The sequence below is a fragment of the Staurois parvus genome, unplaced genomic scaffold (assembly GCF_062004578.1).
Source record: "Staurois parvus isolate SC_StPar_1 unplaced genomic scaffold, SC_StPar_1.0 ptg000556l, whole genome shotgun sequence".
Lineage (NCBI taxonomy): Eukaryota > Metazoa > Chordata > Amphibia > Anura > Ranidae > Staurois > Staurois parvus.
Genome location: NW_028318352.1, coordinates 204,019 through 229,437, shown reverse-complemented (window position 1 = coordinate 229,437; position 25,419 = coordinate 204,019). Strand labels below are relative to the sequence as shown.

Below are 25,419 nucleotides of genomic sequence, written 5' to 3'. Positions count from 1 at the left end.
CTCAGTCAAGGCCACGTTCTCCCCAAATAAGCCTTCTAACCTTGCCATGATTTCCTCTATGCTAACATGTTCATCCTCTGGCAGTACCATGACAGCTTTCAGGGAATGCAAAGTGGTCTCTGATTTGGCAAGGTGGAGATCATGACATCCTCCTTATCCAGTCAGAGAATGCTTTGCATTCATTGAGAAAAATGCTTAGTGAATGGTGTCCATGTCAAGCAATTGACCTCCTGTGGTTACTATGCAGCAGGGTAGCCACTCTGCACAGGATCTGAAGAAAGTGGGCATCACTGTAGTAGTGGTAGCTACTACAGTGCCTATATGCTTCCACATTGATCCCATAGGTATGGAATATGTGCACTCCCCTGCCACATGGCAGCAACTCAATATATTTAGGCATCTAGACGCGGTGAAGACGACTTACTGAAGTTCAAATCGAGCATCAGAATGGGGAATAAAGGGTATTTAAGTGACTTTGAACGTGGCATGGTTGTTGGTGCCAGATGGGCTGGTCTGAGTATTTCAAAAACTGCTGATCTACTGGGATTTTCACACACAACCATCTCTAGGGTTTAAAGAGAATAGTCTAAAAAAGAGAAAATATCCAGTGAGCGGCAGTTGTGTTGATGAAAATGCCTTGATGATGTCAGAGGAGAATAAGCAGACTGGTTTGAGATGATAGAAAGGCAACAGTGTGATGGGAGTCACTTTGGGTGGGGGGGCCCATGGAACCCAGCTCACTTTGGAGAGATGGGGAGACCCCTGTCTCAGCTCCCCATATCCCTCTTATGTATAAATCACCCTGTGCCTGTTAGGGGTACAGGGTGATCTGTCCTATTAGTGGGGTGGGGGGTTGTTGATTGTTTAATGTCATGTGGCCCCATACCATTGTTCTATTGTCTGGCTTGGGAGAAAACTATTATGGGATGTACAGTGGGGCAAAAAAGTATTTAGTCAGCCACCAATTGTGCAAGTTCTCCCACTTAAAAAGATGAGAGAGGCCTGTAATTGGCATCATAGGTAGACCTCAACTATGAGAGACAAAATAAGAAAAAAAATCCAGACAACCACATTTGCTGATTTGGAAAGAATTTATTTGCAAATTATGGTGGAAAATAAGTATTTGGTCAATATCAAAAGTTCATCTCAATACTTTGTTATATATCCTTTGTTGGCAATGACAGAGGTCAAACGTTTCCTGTAAGTCTTCACAAGGTTGGCACACACTGTTGCTGGTATGTTGGCCCATTCCTCCATGCAGATCTCCTCTAGAGCAGTGATGTTTTGGGGCTGTCGCTGGGCAACACGGACTTTTAACTCCCTCCAAAGGTTTTCTATGGGGTTGAGAACTGGAGACTGGCTAGGCCACTCCAGGACCTTGAAATGCTTCTTACGAAGCCATTCCTTCGTTGCCCGGGCGCTATGTTTGGGATCATTGTCATGCTGGAAGATCCAGCCACGTTTCATCTTCAATGCCCTTGCTGATGGAAGGAGGTTTGCACTCAAAATCTCACGATACATGGCCCCATTCATTCTGTCCTGTACATGGATCAGTCGTCCTGGTCCCTTTGCGGAGAAACAGCCCCAAAGCATGATGTTGCCACCCCCATGCATCACAGTAGGTATGGTGTTCTTTGGATGCAACTCAGCATCTCTCTCCTCCAAACACGACGAGTTGTGTTTCTACCAAACAGTTCTATTTTGGTTTCATCTGACCATATGACATTCTCCCAATCCTCTTCTGGATCATCCAAATGCTCTCTAGAGAACTTCAGATGGGCCCGGACATGTACTGGCTTAAGCAGGGGGACACGTCTGGCACTGCAGGATCTGAGTCCCTGGCGGCGTAGTGTGTTACTGATGGTAGCCTTTGTTACGTTGGTCCCAGCTCTCCGTAGGTCATTCACTAGGTCCCCCCGTGTGGTCCTGGGATTTTTGCTCACCGTTCTTGTGATCATTTTGAAACCACGGGGTGAGATCTTGGGTGGAGACCCAGATCGAGGGAGATTATCAGTGGGCTTGTATGTCTTCCATTTTCGAATTATTGCTCCCACAGTTGATTTGTTAACACCAAGCTGCTTGCCTGTTGCAGATTCAGTCTTCCCAGCCTGGTGCAGGTCTACAATATTGTTTCTGGTGTCCTTCAACAGCTCTTTGGTCTTCACCATAGTGGAGTTTGGAGTGTGACTGTTTGAGGTTGTGGACAGGTGTCTTTTATACTCATAACAAGTTCAAACAGGTGCCATTGATACAGGTAATGAGTGCATGACAGAGGAACCTCTTAGAGAAGAAGGTACAGTTCTGTGAGAGGTAGAAATCTTGCTTGTTTGTAGGTGACCAAATACTTATTTTCCACCATAATTTGCAAATAAATTCTTTCCAAATCAGCCAATGTGATTGTCTGGATTTTTTTTCTCATTTTGTCTCTCATAGTTGAGGTCTACCTATGATGCCAATTACAGGCCTCTCTCATCTTTTTAAGTGGGAGAACTTACACAATTGGTGGCTGACTAAATACTTTTTTGCCCCACTGTATGTGTTTATGAGTATTAGCTTAGTGTGTGTGTGTGTGTGGGGGGGGGGGTGACTCCAGCAGCCCTCCCTCCTGATTGAACTGTCTGCTGGTGTGAAGTTTGAATACCTGTGTGTCTCTTGTTACTAAATGTAGATTGCCCCACCATGTGTCATTATCCAGGGAGGGGGGATTGTCCCCTAAGTGTATATATCTTGTATCTGTGTTCAAATAAAGTAGTTTACCTCCTGGTTTACTTCAAGACTGGTGTCGTCTAGTCTTGTATGGTAGGCTGTGGTGTCTGTTGTCGGTGTTCGGACGGGGAAGCGGTATTCTAACGGAAGTACCCAAGCACTGTCTGGGTTGGTTCTGTTACAAACAGTAACTAAAAAAAAACACTCGTTACAACCAAGGTATGCAGAATATCATCTCTGAATACACAACACGTCGAACCTTGCAGCAGATGAGCTACAGCAGACCACACCTGTCAGCTAAGAATAGAAAACTGAGACTATAATTCGCACAGGCTCATCAAACTCGGGCAATAGAAGATTGGCAAAACATTGCCTGGTCTGGTGAGTCTTGATTTCAGCTGCGATATTCAGATGGTAGGGCCAGAATTTGGCGTAAACAACATGAAAGCATGGATCCATCCTGCTTTGTATCAATGGTTCAAGCTGTTGGTGTAATGGTGTAGGAGATATTTTCTTGGCACACTTTGGGACCCTTAGTGCCAGTTGAGCATTGTTTAAATGCCACAGCCTACCTGAGTTTTGTTCCTTACCATGTTCCTCTCTTTATGACTACAGTGTACCTATCTTCTGATGGCTACTTCCAGCAGGATAATGCACCATGTCACAAAGCTCAAATCATCTCAAACTGGTTTATTGAACATGACAGTGAGTTCACTGTACTCCAATGGCCTCCACAGTCACCAGATCTCCATCCAATAGAGCACCTTTGGGATGTGGTGGAACGGGAGATTCGCATCATGGATGTGCAGCCAACAAATCTGCAGCAACTACATGGTGCTATCATGTCCATATGGACCAAAATCTCTGAGGAATGTTTCCAACACCTTGTTGAATCCATGCCACGAAGAATTAGGGCAGTTCTGAAGGTAACAGATGTTCCAGCCCGGTACTAGCAAGGTGCACCTAATAAAGTGGCCGGGAGTGTATATTTACATTGGTTGTACAGTGGGGATCGAAAGTTTGGGCACCCCAGCTAAAAATTTGTATTAATGTGCATAAAGAAGCCAAGGTAAGATGGAAAAATCTCCAAAAGGCATCAAATTACAGATTAGACATTCTTATAATATGTCAACAAAAGTTAGATTTTATTTCCATCATTTACACTTTCAAAATAACAGAAAACTAAAAAATGGCGTCTGCAAAAGTTTAGGCACCCTGCAGAATTTATAGCATGCACTGCCCCCTTTGCAAAGCTGAGACCTGCCAGTGTCATGGATTGTTCTCAATCATCATCTGGGAAGACCAGGTGATGTCAATCTCAAAGGTTTTAAATGCCCAGACTCATCTGACCTTGCCCCAACAATCAGCACCATGGGTTCTTCTAAGCAGTTGTCTAGAAAACTGAAACTGAAAATAGTTGATGCTCACAAAGCTGGAGAAGGCTATAAGAAGATAGCAAAGCGTTTTCAGATGTCAATATCCTCTGTTCGGAATGTAATTAAGAAATGGCAGTCATCAGGAACAGTGGAAGTTAAAGCAAGATCTGGAAGACCAAGAAAAATATCAGACAGAACAGCTCGCAGGATTGTGAGAAAAACTATTCAAAACCCACGCTTGACTGCACGATCCCTCCAGAAAGATCTGGCAGACACTGGAGTTGTGGTACACTATTCCACTATAAAGAGATACTTGTACAAATATGGTCTTCATGGAAGAGTCATCAGAAGAAAACCTCTTCTACGTCCTCACCACAAAAATCATCGTTTGAACTTTGCAAATGAACATATAGACAAGCCTGATGTATTTTGGAAACAAGTTCTGTGGACCCATGAGGTTAAAATTGAACTTTTTGGCCAGAATGAGCAAAGATACGTTTGGAGAAGAAGGGGCACAGAATTTAATGAAAAGAACCTCTGTCCAACTGTTAAGCATGGGGTTGGATCAATCATGCTTTGGGGTTGTGTTGCAGCCAGTGGCACAGGGAACATCTCATGAGTAGAAGGAAAAATGGATTCAATAAAATTTCAACAAATTTTGGATGGTGACTTGATGCCATCTGTGAAAAAGCTGAAGTTAAAGAGAGGATGGCTTCTACAAATGGATAATGATCCTAAACACACCTCGAAATCCACGGGGGATTACATCAAGAGGCGTAAACTGAAGGTTTTGCCATGGCCTTCACAATCTCCTGACCTCAACATAATTGAAAATCTATGGATAGACCTTAAAAGAGCAGTGCGTGACAGACAGCCCAGAAATCTCAAAGAACTGGAAGACGTTTGTAAGGAAGAATGGGCAAAGATACCTCAAACAAGAATTGAAAGACTCTTGGCTGGCTACAAAAAGCGTTTACAAGCTGTGATACTTGCCAAAGGCGGCAGTACAAGATATTAACTCTGCAGGGTGCCCAAACCTTTGCAGACGCCATTTTTTTGTTTTCTGTTATTTTGAAAGTGTAAATGATGGAAATAAAATCTAACTTTTGTTGACATATTATAAGAATGTCTAATCTGTAATTTGATGCCTTTTGGAGATTTTTCCATCTTTCCTTGCCTTCTTTATGCACATTAATACAAAATTATAGATGGGGTACCGAAACTTTCGATCCCCACTGTAGATTGGCCAAAGTAAAAAAAATACCTGAAATTCCCCTTTAGCTGCCCAGGACTTTGTATAACGTTGTATAATGCATTGTAAGTACAGTTACAAATCCCAATAACAGTTTATAGAAAATAAAGTGTATTTTGAATCCCGTGAATTGCCCTGCAATTCTTACTACATAACCTAAGCATCGTTCAGTGTTGACAGCCTCTCCCAGCCCCCCTCCTTGTTACATAACTAGAACACAGATCACATGGCCACAAGAATCAGTAGCCGCGCCTGCGCTCTCCGAGTCACGTGTCCTCCGTACGCACTTGCACCGCGTCTGCTCCTGTCAGTTTAGTCCGGGGTACGATGGCCGGAGTGGGACGGTTGTTTTGCTCGGTGTGGAGTCGGTGTTCGGTGCCGGAATTGCGGGTTCCTTGTGCCGCTTATCACAAGAAGGTATGGAATGCTGTCTGCGGTGGGGAGCAGGCGGGAGGGGACTGTTGTGAGGAGGCGAGGGAGGCCCAGGGTATATCGTAGGGAGAGCGGAGAGGTTCGGGCAGTCAGCCATGTAAGTATACCGTGTACTGACACCCAGAGGTGACCCCGCACTGTGCTGTACAGGCTGCAGCCTTGCTCGCCTCACCCCACTCTTGGTACGGGAGGCTGATTTGTGATCCGTGATAGTGTCGGAGCTCTCCGTGTAGTCCGGTGTGGCTGCATCAAGGACCGGCCGTATTTCCATCCATGTATTGGCAGGCTGCTTTTACACAAGTCCGTCTTTCGATGGACAGCTGTACAACCTGCCTGTCGGGGTTTTTTTTTATAGTCTGCAATGCTGATCCTCACTGTCAAAATGCAGTAGCTCCATGGGAGGGATTCCCCTATCGACACCAGAAGGTTTTTGTTTTTTTTTTCCCTTCCGGTCTGCCTAAGGCTCACCACACACACAAATTGCAATCTGATTACGCATTCTCCTTTTGATTTCCCGATGAGTGCTAGTGCAGCTGTCACTAAATGGCAGTGTGAGAACAGCCACAGCATTGCTCCCTTCTGGAGTGACAGATCCGCTGCTGAGCAGGGTGGATGTCACGGCAACATGACATCACGTGTGCGCCCCTTGCAGCTCACTGTCTCTCCGGCTCCCTGCCAGTACACAAGCATCCTTCACAAGGATCCAGGCACTGCTCCTGTCTGCCCTCAAGGTAGAGTGTAGTCTTACAGAAGCACTCTGATGGGCACATTTAATGTTAAAGGGTCATGCTGATGGGTCCATTTAATGTTAAGGTGCACTCTGGGCACAACATAAAATGTGCCTGTCGGAGTGCCCCTTAATATAGAAGTGCCTGTCGGAGTGCCCCTTAATATAGAAGTGCCTGTCGGAGTGCCCCTTAATATAGAAGTGCCTGTCGGAGTGCCCCTTAATATAGAAGTGCCTGTCGGAGTGCCCCTTAATATAGAAGTGCCTGTCGGAGTGCCCCTTAATATAGAAGTGCCTGTCGGGGTTCCCTATAATATAGATGCACCTGTCGGAGTGCCCCATAATATAAATGTGCCTGTCGGAGTGCCCCTTAACCTCTTCACGCCGGCCGACCGCAAATGTGTGGCCTCCCGGAGTCTGGGCCTAAATGCCGAGTGGCTTTACATTTGCGTTCTATTAAAAAAATGCCCTGCCTATTAAAAAAACGCCCTGCGTGCTCCCTGCACACATGTCCGGTATTCACGGAAAGGTCCCGATCTCCTCTTTCGATCAGTACCTTTCCCAATCATGTGACCGCCATGACGGTGTGTCATGGCGGTCACATGAGCTTAAACCCCGCCTCCCAGCTTCTGAAACCTTTAAAGGGCCGGGAGGTGCCGGTGCGAAGGGGTTAATATAAATGTGCCTGTCGGAGTGCCCCTTAATATAAATGTGCCTGTCGGAGTGCCCCTTAATATAAATGTGCCTGTCGGAGTGCCCCTTAATATAAATGTGCCTGTCGGAGTGCCCCTTATTTTATGTTAAGGGGCACTCTGACTGGCATCTTTTACATTAAGGGGGCACAAATCGGCACATACTGTGGAAAGGGGCCGTCTGATGATCTCATGTGATGTAAAGGGGCACTCTGATGGGGAATATGATGGAAACTGGTACTTTGTGTGTAAGGGGGCACTCTGACGGGAATACCTGTTGTAAGGTGGCACTATGATGGGGATACCTGATGTAAAGCGGCACTCTGATGGGGACAACTGATGTAAAGGAGTACTCTGGTGGGCACACCTGATGTGATGGGAATGCATGATGTAAAGTTGCGCTCGGATGGCGACATCTAATGTAAGGGGGCACACTGATTGGCACACCCTATTCGGACCTCAGCCAGAAGGAAATTTTAGTAACTGGACCGCCTTGAATTTTAATTCAATACCCCAGATCTAGAGGAAGGACCTGCCTGATTGGAGAGTTTAGCGGTGTGGACATTTTTTAAAAAACTACTTGCCCAAGGGACTAAATCTGGGTCCCAATCTACTTGTCCCTCATGACAATCTACTTGTCCCGATTAAAAGAAAAAATAATTTAACCAAAATCATATTTACCATCTTGCTGACTGCCCAAACATACCCACCCACATTGTACTGCAGCCTAGCAGAGGTTGTAGACAAAGTGACCTACTGGTACGTCAACGCCTACTTCCGGGTTTAGGGGGTGTGCCCCCCACCTGGCACCCACTGTGATTGCACACAGTGGGAACCTGTCAGCAAGTCCCTGCCAATGATTCACAGCTGGGACCTGCTGATTGGCTTGCAGTCAAAGTAACTTGAAGTATTCTGTGGTGCTATTCTTAGTACAGGTATACTATATAGTGGAGAAATATTGTGATCTGATAGCTCTGACCTTCCCTGGTTGTCAGAGGTGCTTTTTTTTTTTTTTTTAACTCACTGCAGTACTCTTGTCTATTGACCACACCTGCCCAGTTATTTCCCATGGAGATGAAAGGGGCTGTACAGAGAATCTCTAGAGCTCTACCATATGTACATACAAGACCATGGTTTTCTATAATCGAGTACCTTACCCTAAAAGGAACCTTTCAGGACATGTATTGGAGCTGTATTGCTGACAGTACATGTTCTGGGACTGTGTTCTTATCTCTCCACTATATAGTGAGTCACTAGCCCACTGTAAGTATGTGCAACGCTTGATTTTTTACATCCTTTTTCCAGGTCAGTGATTTCTTAGGTAGTGTGGCAGGGATAAAGGTGATGGCCTCAGTGCATGCACCTTGTCAACATGTATATTTTTATCCCCACCTGCTCTTTTTCAAATGTACATAAACCCTAATAATGAACTATTGTTATTTGCTCCCCTTTGGGCTGACACATTTACCACTGGAAGGGTTTTGTTTTATCTGTTTGATTAGTGGAAATTTAAAAAAAAAAGTTGATCTTGTCAGAAATTTAGTTTTCCTGTGTTTGAGCCCTCATAGTTCTTATCCTGGACTACAGTATGATTAGTCTTTATGTTGTAGATACAGTGTTGAGTGGGAGCGGCTGAGTAGTTTAGCAAAGACAGCTGGGCAGTGCATACACCAACTCCATCCAATAAAATGCTGTGTCTTCAGGCCACATTAGGTATTAAGAGAAAAGTGTTTTTCTGGAAGTATTGTCAGGCATTTTTCTGTACTTGCAGGGTTTCTAAAGGGATAATTGAGGAATTGTGCCTGTATTGCAGATGTGTACTGCATATGGGTATGTTTCTTTTTTTTTTTTTTTTTTTTTATTTGGCTTGATCTCTTCCTTGGTATCATTAATAAAACAGTTAACCTTTAACTGGAATTAGGCTAAAATGCAATGCTTTGCATATAAGAGCAGGGTTTATTATTAGTTGCTACATTTAACTTGAACATTTGTTACACATTGCAGAATAAGTTTCTGCTCTTCATTTAATCAGCTTGTATCAGGTTTTACTGATAGTTATTTGTGGCTCTGAGTTATATTACCACTGTAGACAAATCATTAGTTGTCATTCTCCTAGTTTTACATTCAAAAGAAAGGTATGGAGAAACCTTTTTTGACTGTACTTACGGTACCATATCTTATTGAGGATCAGAGGAGTACATTTAGGCTGGCCATACATTATTCAGTTTTCTTATTCAATTTTCTTTAGATTTAAGTTTATGTAGTGCAAGGGCCTGCCTGATTGCATACTAATTGAAAGTGTTATGGTTTGACTCCATATTATGTGGTTTGGTAAATCTAGAGGAAAACTGTAGAAGAATATTGTATAATGTATGGCCAGCCTAAGACTGCAATCACAGCTATTAGCAGGGGCGTATTTACCACAAGGCATTTGCCTAGGGTGGCATTTTTTCAGGGTGGCAGCAGCATTTTTCAGAGGGGCAGCGTTGCCCCCCAATAGAAGGGATGGCAGAAAGGACACATGCAGCATGGGGACCAGGTGGGAACTGAGAGAGGCTGCGGGCTGCTTGATGGTGTATGGAGAGCCTGACTCTCATTCCCGGGGATGTCCAGAGCTGTAAAGGTGAGTGTCTTCTCTCTCGTCAGGGATGGGGGGTTGCCAGTGTATGGGGGGCAGTGGTAGTGGAAGGCTCTCTCAGGTGGGGTATTGATCAATCTTAGGCTCTTATCGTGGGGGAGGGGGGTGTTTGTCAGTGTCAGGGTCTCTCCATGGGGTTGGGGAGCTGATTTTTGGGTTGCGTAGGTTAGCATGAAACCTAAATACACCACCAGCTGTGAGTGTTTTGTAGCTTAAAGTCTGAAATGAAATTGTTCTCTGTGCTGCCTGTTCACACTCCTTGCAAGCTCAGGTACGAACAGGCACCATAGAGAGCAATTTTTTTTTTTCCTTTTACGTTTAAGCCTTTTTTAGCTTCAGGCTACAAAACTTTCAGCTGTGAATGCAGCTTCAGCAGTAGGTGGACTATTGCCCACTATCAGCTGATGGGGCAGAGCCTCACAATATTGTCTGGATCCACCTGGTTTTCTGAATGACAGCAGATTCTGACTTTTAGCATGTCTGGAGCCTGCTGCACCTGCCCCCTTCCCAGCCTAACGCGCCAGTGAGCACTGGAGGAACAGAACAGAGAGCAGTGACTGGAATTGCTGTTCATTCTCTGAGAAGACTAAAAGCTGGCTGATTATCGGTCATGTGATAAGTCAGCTCTAGTTTGTATTGCTGTAACATCGCCATGTAATAATTTCTACCTGCTGTCTTCTTGCATAACACCAATGATTAGTGATGCAAAGATACTGACCTAAAATTCCTACTTTAAGAAAAGTTGATAAACAGACATTTCTGGTTTGCTCAGAGGAGGAGCAACATGAGCCATGTAAATAGATCTGTTGTTTTAATGTAAACATTACCATATGATCATTTTGTACCCGCTTTCTTCTTGCATAACAGAAATGATTACTGAAGCAAAGATACAGACACTTATACTTGATGTAATGTGTTTCGGGGAGGGAAATGCTGAATAAAAGTACGGAAGGATCCACATTGCTATTTTGATAACTGCATTATCTAACAAGCTGGCAGAGCCACTGCTTGTCAGGGCAACTGGTGAACCATTCTAACCCTGGTTGACACTCTCCTTGTATGTGTGTTAAGGTTGTTGATCACTATGAGAATCCGAGAAACGTTGGATCCCTTGATAAGAACGCCAAGAATGTCGGAACTGGTCTGGTGGGCGCTCCAGCATGTGGTGATGTTATGAAATTGCAGGTTAGTGTGGCTTGGCTGTTTCCTAATAACTTGGCACTGTGTTATTAAAGATTCAATTGAGTACTGTCCGTGATACTGTTTTTATTTGCACTAACATACAATTTTGAGGACAAGCTTTCGGGGAGTGTCCCCTTCTTCAAGGTCCAAGAAGTACTCAAGGTACTGCTGAATAAAGATTCAATAAACATTAAATTCATTTAGCATAAAATTCTGTTTTCTTGAAAGTTCATTGAGAGACACAACAGACACCTGGGGGGGGGGGAGGGGGAGCAATAGACACAGGCTAAAAAGAAAGATGTTGCTCCTCCCAGCACAGGGAAGAGAGAGCTCATGACATCTCACATCAATTTGTATTTGCCCCATTTTTTATTTTTTTTTTCTTGTGTATTGTTTGTTAAATCTTTCATTAAATGTAATAGAAGATAATTATATTTGTTCAGTCCATTCTACTGCCAAGTATACTCCTCACTAATTTCTTTTTCAGATTGAAGTTGATGAAAATGGGAAAATTGTTGAAGCAAAGTTCAAAACATTTGGGTGTGGTTCAGCAATTGCCTCAAGCTCTTTGGCTACCGAATGGGTGAAGGGAAAAACGGTAAATCATGTTTTAATTCCTGTTTTTAGTTCAGTATTTCTAATGCAGTGACACTGAGGCCATTTGTTGAGGTCTGTAATCATAAATGAAGAACAATACTTTATCTGTCTTTTTTTTTTTTTTTATTGATTAAAAAGTTAGGAATTACAGTGGATATAAAAAGTCTACACACACCTGTTAAAATGTCAGGTTTCTGTGATGTAAAAAAAAGAGACAAAAGAAAAATTTTTAGAACTTTTTCCACCTTTTTAATGTGACCTATAAATTGTAAAACTCAATTGACAAACAAACTGAAATCTTTGTGGGGGGGGGGGGAGTAAACATAAACTAAAATAATGTGGTTGCATAAGTGTGCACCCCCTCTTATAACTGGGGATGTAGCTGTGTCCAGAATTAAACAATCACATTCAAAATTGTTAAATAGGTGTCATTACATACCTGCCATCATTTTAAAGTGCCTCAGATTAACCCCAAATAAAGTTCAGCTGTTCTAGTAGGTTTTTCCTGACATGTTTTTAGTTGCATCCTACAGCAAAAGCCATGGTCTGCAGAGAGCTTCTAAAGCATCAGAGGGATCTCATTGTTAAAAGGTATAAATCAGAACAAGGGTACAAAAGAATTTCCAAGGCATTAGATATACCATGGAGCACTGATGGTGAGAAGGCGCCCACTACAATGAAGTTCATTGTAATGGGCGCCTTCTCACCATCAGTCTACACCACAGCGGGACCAAGGGGAAGTAGCAGCTACAAGAGAAAGTGAGGAGGAAGACGCAGGAGGGGAAGAGCCTGGGATAAGTTGGCTGACTGACATTATCAGAGCAGAAGAAATATGTCTATCTCTGTGCCGCAGAACGGAGTGCAGGAGGACAAAGACAACCTCACTGAACTGTTTAAGGCAATTTTTTTTTGTTGGCTCCCTGGTGAGCTAACATTCGTTTTCAGAGCCCATGTTTCAAGACACAGGAGTTATATTATTTATGACACCAGTCCAGAGGTTAACGCTGGTTCCAGTGTAAGCTGCTAAGCACCCTGCCCATCCATTTAAGAAGCCTTTACGTGGATGCCCGCTATATACACCAAGGGAGGTGACCGTTTGGCTGCCCAATATCCAGAGGGAGGAGAGTCTGTTAAAGATGGTCCAGCTCATCCATTCCATCCCATGAGGGGGACCTCTGGTTACATTGATTATATGCGTATTGAAAGATACGCATCTGGTGAGTGCCTTTTTTTTTTTCTATTTATCACTGGATCTTGACGTCGATATCAACTCCTGCATCAGACACCTAGCACGAACTGTCACCAATTTTTTATTTTATAATCTTTATCAATTTCTTATGTTATTACCAGACTGGAGTATATACCTTTTTAGCGCTGCACTTGCATATGTATTTTATGAGGTTTTATTTCGGTTGCCTTTTATGTGCTATAGCTGCTACATTACCAAGTGCTCACTGATTTTATTCACTATATACCTGGAACTCGGGTCTTAGTCAAGGTAGAGGGAATTATGAACAGTTCCAAACACCAACCAATATTGGCACATAACCTTCAGGCTTCTGCTAGAAAGCTGAACATGCAGAGGAACTTCATCTTTCAGCATGACAACGACCCAAAGCATACATCCAAATCAACAAAGGAATGGCTTCACCAGAAGAAGATTAAAGTTTTGGAATGGCCCAGCCAGAGCCCAGACCTGAATCGGATCGAAAATCTGTGGGGTGATCCGAAGAGGGCTGTGCACAGGAGACTCTATCGCAGTCTGATAGATTTGGAGTGTTTTTGCAAGGAAGAGTGGGCAAATATTGCCAAGTCAAGATGTGCCATGCTGATAGACTCATACCCAAAAAGACTGAGTGCTGGAATAAAAGCAAAGGTGCTTCAACAAAGTATTAGTTTAAGGGTGTGCACACTTGTGCAACCATATTTTAGTTTTTTATTTTTACTTCCCTCCACCTAAAAGATTTTTGTTGTTCAACTGAGTTGTACAGTTTTATAGGTTACATTAAAGGTGGAAAAGGTTCTGAAATAATTTTTGTCATTTTTTTTTACATCACAGAAACCTGACATTTTAACAGGGGTGTGTAGACCTTTTTATATCCACTGTATATTTTAAGGCCTTTAGAAGACAAGTGCTGCATTTGAGGAACCTTAAGTCCTCATGCACACTGGATGTTTTTACAGCTGCTGTTTTTGGCTTTTGTTGGGTTTTTTTTGTTTTGTTTTTTTTCTACAGCCAGTAAACTCCCCAGCATGTTATTCTGTGTCCATGCGCGTGCACACACAGGCTTTAGTCAGCATTTTTTGGCTGGGAAACCCCCCTTTCCCGAACTAGTGGGTTTCTAGAGGAGTTTTTTTTAGCTGTAAAAACATTCTAATGCTGGTAAATGCAACAAGAAGCCTTTAAATAGGAGAAACGTCTGAAGGATGCTACTGCTGTCTTCATTCTGGAATATGCATCTGCCTGGCTGTTTGAGTTCAAAGATTTGAATCATTTAGAACAGGGCTACAGCATACATGTTTTAGTGTCTTTATCTCATTCAAAATGTCAAAAAGGACAACTAGCATTTTCAGTAAGGGGTCAGCAGTGGTGGCTGGTGTAGTCTTCCTTTTAAATTCTCATGTTTCTGATAACGTCTATACTTTTACCATACTGTTGTGTCATTAGCAGCTTTGTGGGATTTTTTTTGTTTTTGTTTTGTTTGTTTGTTTGTTTTTTTCGAGCAAAAGGAAAAAAATGTATTTTATGTAAACTTTATATTTACTTATGAAAGCATACCTTGTTGATTTTTATTATGTACTGTTTTGTGTTCCTTACAAAAAGGACTTGAATAGCTTTGAAAACATTATTTAGTTAAACTGAATTAAAAAATGCTAACAATGCTTCTTGGAATGTTCAGTTAAAAATTCAAAATAACTGCCGTATTAACCAGTTTTGTTTTGATTGTGTAGGTTGATGAGGCCATGACCATCAAGAACACAGATATTGCTAAAGAGCTTTGCCTTCCTCCAGTAAAACTTCATTGCTCCAGTAAGTTTGTTTTTTTAATTTTTCAGCTCTGGGATGCAGCCATGTAAAGTTTAAATCCTGATTTAAAGTGTAACCTTTACTTAAAGTTCAGTGTTTGGCTGCTTAACAGGGATTCATTAGCGCAGTTTAATGTGACAAAGCAGTAGTGTATTGTACCTTTTTCACATGTATTTCCTCATTCGAGCCAACAAAGCACTGCTGCACTTGTGATAGTGGCTAGGCACTGTTGTATTATCACAGGAGCCTGTTGTGTTTATAGGCATACCCCACATGCTCTTGCTTATAAATATTGGATCATATTGATGGTATTATTACTGTTCAGAATTTCAATAGTCCCAGCAGTTTGTGCAGCACTTTACAATATAAAGGGGGACAGTACAATTATAATACAGTTCAGTACAGAAGGAATTGGAAGGCCCTGCTCATGGAACTTACAATCTAAAGGAGGGGGAGGTGGTACAAAAGGTGATCTAAGGTGAAAAGATCTAATGGAGGTGGCCCAAGTACAGTTTTTATAGGGTGGATGTGGGGGTAGACTTCCCTGAATAAATGAAGTTTTCAAGGATCGCCTAAAAGTGGACAGGGTAGAAGCTAACCGGACGTACTGGGGGAGTTCCAGAGAATGGAAGAGGTTCTGGAGAAGTCATGAAGGTGAGCATGGGAGGAGGTAACAAGGGAGCTAGAGAGCAAGATGTCTTGGGAGGATTGGAGAGATCAGTTTGGGTGATATCTTAAGATGAGGTTGGTGATGTGGGTGACTTTGTATGTTGTGGTTAGTATTTTTGAATTTTATACATTGGGCTAGTGGAAGCCAGTGAAGGGATTGGCAGAGAGGGGCAGCAGTCACGGTTTGATTAGTAAAGTGTATAAGTCTAGCAGCAGCATTCATGATATAGGGGGGATAGCTTGTGTAACGGTAGGCCAATGAGGAGGGAGTTTCATTAGTCAAGGTGGGATATAACCAGGGAGAGTGAATAGGTTGTTTTGTAGTGTTAGGATGGAGCAATTTCTGGAAGGGTGGCAGGATTTAGCCAGTGATTGGATGTGGGGCCCAAAGGAAAGGTCAGAGTTTAGGTATCAGGGTGGCAGGGTCTGGAAATAGGTAGGACTGTTAAAGCAGAACCCCAGGCAAAAACCTCTTTACGTGTCTGCGTTCCTGATTTCCTACCTTCACTGAATGTCATCCATCCTGGTTCACGCAGTAGTTGCTCTGAAATGGCATCTATCTATCATTTTATTTCTTTTTTTTTTTTTTTCATTCAAACTGTTAATTCTCTTTGGGTTCTTATTTATGAGACCAGTGACTGCTATGCCTCTTATTCATCCAGCCACTGGTCTTGGCACATCCCTTCTGTAGTTTTCTCCAGGAAGCAGTGATGTGATTCGGCCCCACTTGCAGTGGTGGGCGGACCGAGACTCTGGCATATTCAACATGTACAGGCCTAGTGTGCCTGCCCACATTCATCCCAATTCCCTGTGGATGATGGGGACTGTAGTTTCCTTTTTACTACAGAGAGGAGAGGATATGATGTAATCCCTGCTGTTACACCTCCTCCTTGGCAGAGCACATGCTGTTATCTTTTGAATTACAGAGATGAGGTCATGAAAATTCAATTAGACTTCTCCTAAAGTGGTAAGGCTTTTCAAAATATTAAAGTGTCCCTAAACTCGCAACAGTGAAATCAGTATGTATATGCAGTAAATAATGCTTGTTATACTCTGTGGAACCCAAAGGGTTAATCCTCCACATTGTGTGAAAAAAAAGCTGTTTGATCCTGTCTTCCTTGATCCTCCCCTTCTACTGTTCCCAATCCATCTGCTGATAGTACGGAGTAGGAGTCACTCTGCACATGCTCAGTTTGGTGTGTATTGCTAGTTTGCTTTTTTTTTTTTTTTTTTTTTTTTTATCCTCTTCTTTGGAAGGCTGCATGTAACATGTAATCAGCACAGGGCCAATCAGCACTGTCCAGACAGAGGGCAAGGGGTTTTGCAGCCTCATAGAACAGTCAGAGCAGAATGAAAACTCCTCCTACAAGCTTTAACCAGTGCTCAGCTGGTAGGAGTCACAAGACTGCTATATACTGCTGATGAGAAAAGGTATTTAGCAGTTTATATTTACTAAAATAATTGCATTTCCATGTTGTGTGTACTGTGGGAGACCAGATATAGTGAATGCAGGGTCCTGGGTTTAGTAACACTTTAACTGTTTAGTGTTTTGTGGAGTGTACTAATGGGTGAGTTGGGGTGTGGGTGTATGTGTGTGTTGTTTGTTTTTTGCCTATCCGAGTTCTTCCCTAACCACTTTTACCCCCTTCCTGCCCAGGCCAAGTTTTCACCTTTTTCAGCACTGTTGCACTTTAAATGAAAATTACGTGGTCATGCAACACTGTACCCATATGAAATTATCTTTTTTTTTTTTCACACAAATAGATTTCTTTTGGTCGTATTTTATCACCACTGGGTTTTATTTTTTTGCATTTATACACGAAAAAATAACAAACGAAGAAACTTTTTTTTTTTTTTCCAAAATATTTAGTCTAACATTTTTGCAAGTAAATCTTTCTACACAAATTTAGGCCAAAATGTATTCTGCTACATGTCTTTGATGAAAATAACCCAAATCAATGTTTTATTTAGTTGGTAGGAAAGTTAGACTCCACAAACTATACAGTGGGGATCGAAAGTTTGGGTACCCCAGCTAAAAATTTGTATTAATGTGCATAAAGAAGCCAAGGAAAGATGGAAAAATCTCCAAAAGGCATCAAATTACAGATTAGACATTCTTATAATATGTCAACAAAAGTTAGATTTTATTTCCATCATTTACACTTTCAAAATAACAGAAAAAAAAAAATGGCGTCTGCAAAAGTTTGGGCACCCTGCAGAGTTAATATCTTGTACTGCCCCCTTTGGCAAGTATCACAGCTTGTAAACGCTTTTTGTAGCCAGCCAAGAGTCTTTCAATTCTTGTTTGAGGTATCTTTGCCCATTCTTCCTTACAAAAGTCTTCCAGTTCTTTGAGATTTCTGGGCTGTCTGTCACGCACTGCTCTTTTAAGGTCTATCCATAGATTTTCAATTATGTTGAGGTCAGGAGATTGTGAAGGCCGTGGCAAAACCTTCAGTTTACGCCTCTTGATGTAATCCCCTGTGGATTTCGAGGTGTGTTTAGGATCATTATCCATTTGTAGAAGCCATCCTCTCTTTAACTTGAACTTTTTCACAGATGGCATCAAGTTACCATCCAAAATTTGCTGAAATTTTATGGAATCCATTTTTCCTTCTACTCGTGAGATGTTCGCTGTGCCACTGGCTGCAACACAACCCCAAAGCATGGTTGATCCAACCCCATGCTTAACAGTTGGACAGAGGTTCTTTTCATTAAATTCTGTGCCCCTTCTTCTCCAAATGTACCTTTGCTCATTCCGGCCAAAAAGTTCAATTTTAACCTCATCGGTCCACAGAACTTGTTTCCAAAATGCATCAGGCTTGTCTATATGTTCATTTGCAAAGTTCAAACGATGATTTTTGTGGTGAGGACGTAGAAGAGGTTTTCTTCTGATGACTCTTCCATGAAGACCATATTTGTACAAGTATCTCTTTATAGTGGAATAGTGTACCACAACTCCAGTGTCTGCCAGATCTTTCTGGAGGGATCGTGCAGTCAAACATGGGTTTTGAATAGTTTTTCTCACAATCCTGCGAGCTGTTCTGTCTGATATTTTTCTTGGTCTTCCAGATCTTGCTTTAACTTCCACTGTTCCTGATGACTGCCATTTCTTTATTACATTCCGAACAGAGGATATTGACATCTGAAAACGCTTTGCTATCTTCTTATAGCCTTCTCCAGCTTTGTGAGCGTCAACTATTTTCAGTTTCAGTTTTCTAGACAACTGCTTAGAAGAACCCATGGTGCTGATTGTTGGGGCAAGGTCAGATGAGTCTGGGCATTTAAAACCTTTTGAGATTGACATCACCTGGCCTTCCCAGATGATGATTGAGAACAATCCATGACACTGGCAGGTCTCAGCTTTGCAAAGGGGGCAGTGCATGCTATAAATGCTGCAGGGTGCCCAAACTTTTGCAGACGCCATTTTTTTGTTTTCTGTTATTTTGAAAGTGTAAATGATGGAAATAAAATCTAACTTTTGTTGACATATTATAAGAATGTCTAATCTGTAATTTGATGCCTTTTGAGATTTTTCCATCTTTCCTTGGCTTCTTTATGCACATTAATACAAATTGTTAGCTGGGGTGCCCAAACTTTCGATCCCCACTGTATGTAGGATATATTCTAGATTAAAGCTGTGCATTTTTCTTTCTAGTCACCCTGTGTTGAAGTATAACTAAAGGCAAAATATTTTTAGTTTTGAATAGAGTGGAGAGGAACTGGAACCCCTGTCAGTTTTTATTGCTGTATGTGTCCACGTTAATGAGATTCGTCCTGTTTACCATTATCGGTGAAAGTAAAAGAAAATCCCATATTTTGGGTCGTCCCCAGAAAAGTAATAGAGGGTAAATCGTCCAATGGGGACACTATTTCTGGTGACCTGGAATTCCCTTAATTTGCTGGGATTTCCTCTTTCTGTTTGTCTGAGACAGGAAGTGAAGGGAAATCTCCACAATGGGAAACACGGTGGAAAAAAAAACCTGACAGCTTGTAACTCTCCCTTACTCTATCCAAACTAAACAAAAAAAATTACCTATAGTTGTACTTTAATTCATTCATATGAACACTTAACTATGCATGGGCAGCACAGTGGCTAAATGGTTAGCACTTCCGCCTGGCAGTGCTAGGGTCATTGGTTCGAATCCAAGCCACGGCACCACCGGCCTGGAGTTTGCATGTTCTCCCTGTGTCTGCGTGGGTTTCCTCCCACACTCCGGTTTCCTCCCACACTCCAAAGACATGCTGGTAGGTTAATTGGCTCCTGTCTAAATTGTCCCTAGTATGTGTGTGTGTGTATGAATGTGACTTAGGGACCTTAGATTGTATGCCCTTTGAGGGTTAGGGACTGATGTGAATGTACAATATATGTATGTAAAGCGCTGCGTAAATTGACGGTGCTATATAAGTACCTGAAATAATAAATAACTATGCAGTTTGCACGTCCAGGATGTTATAGAATTGGTTTAGCAGTAACACTGCGTTGGGCTTTTAGGGAAAAAGAGGATAATGAGTGCCTTGCCAAAACATTCTAACATTGCACAGTCTGGAACAATATACTGTACTCTCATTCTTCAGTAGAGCTCATCTATTGTGAGAATTGAGTGACACCATTTAACAGTCACCAAGACAGTCTTGCTGGATTGGGGAATGCTGGAAGTGGAAACTGATAGAAATGGGAATCTACACCTGGGGTGAGGGGAGCGGCGGCTGAAGGAGGATAAGCGTAACTTCCCTTTTCTGCTGCAGTTCTGCTTTTAGGAGCTGTTTTTGATGATAAAGTGTGTGTTGCAAGTGAAACTTTAGAAGGAAGTAATACTAGCTAACAACCAGTAGGTGGCAGTATGGTCTTTGCCAAGTCAATCCATTTGAAAGCTGTGTAATCTGCTATTCTCAGTGGGGCCAGAACCTTATATAAAAGGGGAGGGGGGAGAATAACTCATATTGACATCTCCCTAAGAGAATTTCCCACCACATTCTGTTGTCTTTCATTGGGACACAAGTGGCAAATATAAATAAATAGATTTTAACCATGCTATGATCTCTCCCAAACTTTAGCAGTAGGTTTTCCTAGAAGTAAGCTTTTTTTGGCTTTAACTGCTTCTGCTATATACTTTTGCTGGTCAGCATGCTAGTAATTGTTTTGCAGTGGCTGACGGGTTACACAAATTAGGAAATTCAAAGCAGGAAATGTTTGCGATGCATAGTTTTGTTTTGTTTTTTTAAGCACATAGGCTTACTGTGTGGTTTTGTTTTTTTTCTTTAGTGCTGGCAGAAGATGCAATCAGAGCTGCCTTGGCAGACTACAGGCTGAAGCAGGACAAAGAGCAGTCTGCAGTGAGCGGCTAGCACCTCACCTTTTCAGCAGAGCGCCTTTCCACCTTGATATGCCGTTCTCTTAGGAAATAGGGCTTGCCTTTACCATTAGAACAGCAGACTAATGAAACGCACAATAATACAGCAGCTTGTCCCACTGTGTGAATGTTTTTGTTGTAACTGTATGATTTCTTTCAGTTTGCAAGCTGTGCCATTTGAACAGGTAACAAGTATTGACAATAATGGCATTGTCCCTGACATTCTGAGCAAACCAGTACAGTTTAAAAATGATAGTGTCTATTTATGCCTCACGTGGATCATTTTTTCCCCATTGCTGCATATGCAAGATGTGTTTTTATCATTTCTACATCTGTTAAAGGTTTGTGGAACTTATTAAAAGATATCTGTTTAATCACTGATTTTGTGAAGGCTGTGTAACAAGAGGACACTCCAGCTAAAGTGTCAGACAGGGACAAAAACAAAGATTTTTAAAGGGGTAAAAAATTAAATCCTTCAAAAATAAAGGTGTAATAAAAAACATTTTGTAAGCAAAATCTTTGAAGAATTTGTAGTCTGATTCCTGCTTAGCCCAGTCAAGACTGGTTCTTTTAAAGTAGGCATGGGCATATGTCCCCACATTCAGGCAATTATCACAGTTAGGTTGTCTATCATCTTGGCTTTCTGACTGTTGCTTTGCCCTGCCTGACTTAAAGTGGAACTTCACTCTCTCAATCAACATGGACTATTTTTAATCCTTCTGCTGCTAGCATTAATAAATTGATTGGAAAGTATATCATATTAACTTGTTTTTAAATATATAAATATATATATACATACACTTCTTTTTTTTTTTTTCAACATTTCAGTTACTTCCTGGTTTTCATTTCTAGGCAAATACATCCCATCAGTCTTCAGGAGGAGGGGGAGGGGAGGGAAGGTCAGGTCCTCAGCTCAGCCAATGCCTGAGCTAAGGGCAAATATTTCCAGGAAGTAATTGTTACATGAATTTGACCTTACTCAACATGGCCACTGCCAGAAATGCTAGGGGGTGTTTTTTCAGAATGATTTTTCAGCAAAATAAAGCATGGAGACATGGCTGGATGAGTTTGCTTTACATATTAACAATTAAATCGCATTTTTGGTTTGTGTTGCTTAGACGCAGTGCAGTTCCACTTTAATAAATATGTTGGAAATGGCAAAGAAACCAAAGAAAAATGTTAGCATTCGCTTTTTTTTTTTTTTTCTATTCTTACACCAATGGCTGGAGAGGAACTGGTCTCACTTAGAATGGATTCCTCAGCTTTCCTGAGATTAAAAGGTGTGCATATGTGTTGTAAACAACTATATCCCTTTTATTATATACTTTCTAAACCAGGGAGGAATGCTGAGAAAGCAATTGTTCTACAATGAAGACTGATCTTTTTTGCAAAAGAAAAGGGGGCTTCTTTAAAGCTTCATAGTTTTATATGTAGTGTATAGTTTAAACAAGGACAATTGATCATTTGCTTTCCTTTTTTGTACATATTTCATATGTTATAAAGGATAAATAAAATTATAAACTTAATTTTCTTGGCATTTGTTTGATTTGTCTATCATGTTTACTAGAAGTGTGAAACTAGGATTTCAGAATTTTATTTGATTTATGAAGATGTCATTATGTAATGCTAGTAGACGCTAAGACATTTAATTTTCTCTAAAGTTCATTGACGGTCACGGCTCTTCTAAATCTCAATCATAGGGCTATATCACCACCTATAGGAGTAGGACACTAGGCAGAAAAGAACTCTGCACCGCCCTTCTGGTCTCTCTGCTATAGGCAGAGATCTTCAATCAACAGCTGGGCTGGGCGACTGGCCGGTTACTCTAGATTCAGTGGTCACCCCAGTCTAGCCAGCAAGCATGCGCACGGCTTTAGCTAAGTGCTAGGTTGGCCGTGACATACCCCATCCTGGACCGGGGTGGCCAGCGAGTTAAATGTCTTGCAGGACCACATATAACCGGGTACCAGAGTCTGTGTTACCCTGGCCGACAGTCCCACTTTGGTGGTGAGGTGGATCTGTCTCGGGAGTGTTACCTATCACCACCGTGGATTGGCAGGTTGATGCCCCTCCCCCTTCTCGGACGTGCATGGGGCTGTACCTGTACTCCCAGATAGTCGGAGGCCCCCCGTCCTTGGGGGTGCGAGTACACTGCTACATGGTTTCTCTCCTCCCTTCTTTGGGTTACGATGGAAACCCAGGAGCTGCGAGGACTTTGCAGAGCAGGTACACCTGTACCATTTAGGCACTGGATGGAGGAGGGTTGGGGAGGCTCCCTACCTTACACCGGACTGGTTTATTTTGGGCCCTTCTGCAGGTGCGTTCAACACGCAGTCTGGCCTCCTGCAACTTTAGTTCTGCAGCTTTGCCGCCTACTGACCTGGTGTTGATGTCCTCCATTTTCTGCTGGCCAATCTGATCGGTGAGTCAGCGCCCTCCTCCTAGATGGGCGGTGCTATAGGCCGTATCCTGCAGTAAGCACCATTTTCTTTTATTTCATGGCCCCTTTCTCCCTTCTCCCCCCCCCTTATCAAGGAGAGCTGCTCCTGTGGGTGGGGAGAGCTTACCTGTGGCACTGTGGGTGCCTGGAAGGATTAGCTGTGGCTTTAGTAGCACAGGAGGGGAAAAACCAGTGTCCCTATCTGTGGACCTTGAGGGCCTTCTGTCTGGCACAGCACTGGAGCCCTGCTTACTGTGACAGAACGCAATACCTTCCTCGTGTTGTTTTCAGCCCACAGATCTCAGAAGGTGGCCTCCTTTTGCGGGGCCTCAGTTGGCGGCCTCCCTCCTGAGCCAGTGGCCTTCATTTGCTGGGCTTCAGCCAGCGGCCTCCCCTGTGGGGTTTGTGATGCAGGCCTCCTTTTGTGGGGTCTTAGCTGGCACCTTCCCCCAGCAGCCCTCTTTGCAAGGCCTCAGATGGCCTCTCAGCTAGCTGGTGGCCTACTTTAGGTAGGGCCTTCAATCATGTGGGGCCTCAATGGTGGCCTTCTTTGCATGTCGGCCTCCTCGGAGTGGCTTAGTCTGCGGCCATGTTGGATGGGTCTACCTCATAGCCCATGCACATGCTCTTCTTGGCGTGTCGGCTGGCTCCCACCATGTTTTCCTGATGGCGTGTCACCATTGTTGGTTCACGGATCCTTTGATTCCGAAGAATGGGGCCACGTTTTGTGTCTATCGTACTACATTATTGCAGTTTTTTTCTTTCATGCAGGACTGGTTACAGCTGTTCTTGGGCTTGGGAGCAAGCGCTTTTAAGCAGTTAAGTCCACCTCCGCATGCAGGTTTACCCCACCCATCTCTAGGGTAAGGGTTGTCCTTGCTGGCTTTCAGGTTTGTGGACTTCCTCTGTTCTCTCCATGCGAGCTGCTTGTTTTGGCTGTGACCAGAGCTTCCTCTTTAAAGGAAAATTTGTCTTTATTTTGCACAAATTTAACAGACCGAGCATAAGCAGTATAAAGAACATGTACAAGTAAGTAAACAGAAAAACATCACAGATGTGGCTGGATGAAAATGATGCAGTACAACAGCAAGAGGGAAGGATCAAAAACCCATATTACGAAGATATAACAAAACATAGTTTTAGGGGGTTATCCCTGGGCGAGATGTATGGAACAAGAAGAGAGCACTCCACATATCCAAGAGTGTAAACCCAAACTGAGAAGAAGAAAAGAAAGGGGGGAAAACCAGTGGTAAGGATAGAGAAGAGAGTTGATTGGAAGACTGGAATGGCAGAAAGCAGCATCAAGGTGGCTCCCCACCGGAGCGACCCTGCCATGGACCGCAGTGCCTAATCTGCGGACAAGCCAAAATGAAAATGAGTTGAGGGAGCAAGGCTCAACTCCACTAGGGCACAACAGGGGAACACATATCTCGGAGAGTTGCAGAGGAAGAGGAATGGAACCAGACCAACCACAGCAACTTATGTTTATCATAGGTATCATTGGTAAACACCAGCATTTCCTCCATATGCATGGTATCCTTAAGCACAGAAACCCACATCAGAAAGGGAGGGGGATTGGCCATTTCAATTAGAGGGCAGCAGACAGAGAGAAACGCAACAGACTTTTCTTCTGCCAGTGAGCCCGGTAATATAGAGAAGAGCAATTTCTGGTGAAGGGGCCAAGGACTCCCCATAGATCCTGTTATATACAGCAAAGACTTGTCGCCAGAAGGGTTGTATTTGATCACAATCCCACCAAATGTGGAGCTGTGTACCAACAGCTCTATTACAGTGCCAACAAAGATAAGGTGTAGAAGGAAAAATTTTGTGTAGGGAGAGGGGATCCCTGTACCATTGAGAAAGAAGCTTAAAGTTCTTTTCTTGTGAATGGCAAGAAATAAATGATTTATGAGTAAAGTGGAATGACGTGGACCAATCCTCCACCAATATGTTTTTACCTAGGTCTTGAGCCCAAGCCTTAGTGTAGGGAGGAAGTGAAGAGCATTGTGGAGCACTGTATAGAGGGAAGCTAGAACATGTCTCAGTGGTTCAGAGAGAGAGCACAGCCGTTTAATTTCAGATAGTGGGTGATGAATGTTGGAGGGAGAGTGTAAGTGCTTGCAAAAGGAGGATAGGTGTAAAGTGGTCAACCAATCCCTAGGCCCACCTTGAAGGAACGGAAGACCCGATTGGGGGCAGATAGTCTTGAGCTACTGGCCAGGAGGTGTGTGTAAAGGGTCCAATAAGGGAAGAGCCCAACCTCTGAGGAAGAGCAGGGTTATCAAATAGGGGTGATAAGGGGGAGGGATCAGGAGATAAGAGAGCA

General features: G+C 42.8%; 1 protein-coding gene across 1 annotated transcript; it reads left to right on the top strand.

Moving 5' to 3' along the window:
• Positions 1 to 5,593: 5,593 nt before the first annotated feature.
• On the top strand, positions 5,594 to 22,179 carry ISCU (iron-sulfur cluster assembly enzyme). The gene is made up of 5 exons (XM_089691214.1): positions 5,594 to 5,751; positions 10,895 to 11,008; positions 11,493 to 11,603; positions 14,555 to 14,633; positions 20,566 to 22,179. Exons 1-5 carry the CDS (start codon positions 5,662 to 5,664, stop codon positions 20,646 to 20,648), a joined length of 477 nt encoding a protein of 158 aa, XP_089547340.1. The 5' UTR covers positions 5,594 to 5,661; the 3' UTR covers positions 20,649 to 22,179.
• The last annotated feature ends 3,240 nt before the right edge of the window (positions 22,180 to 25,419 follow it).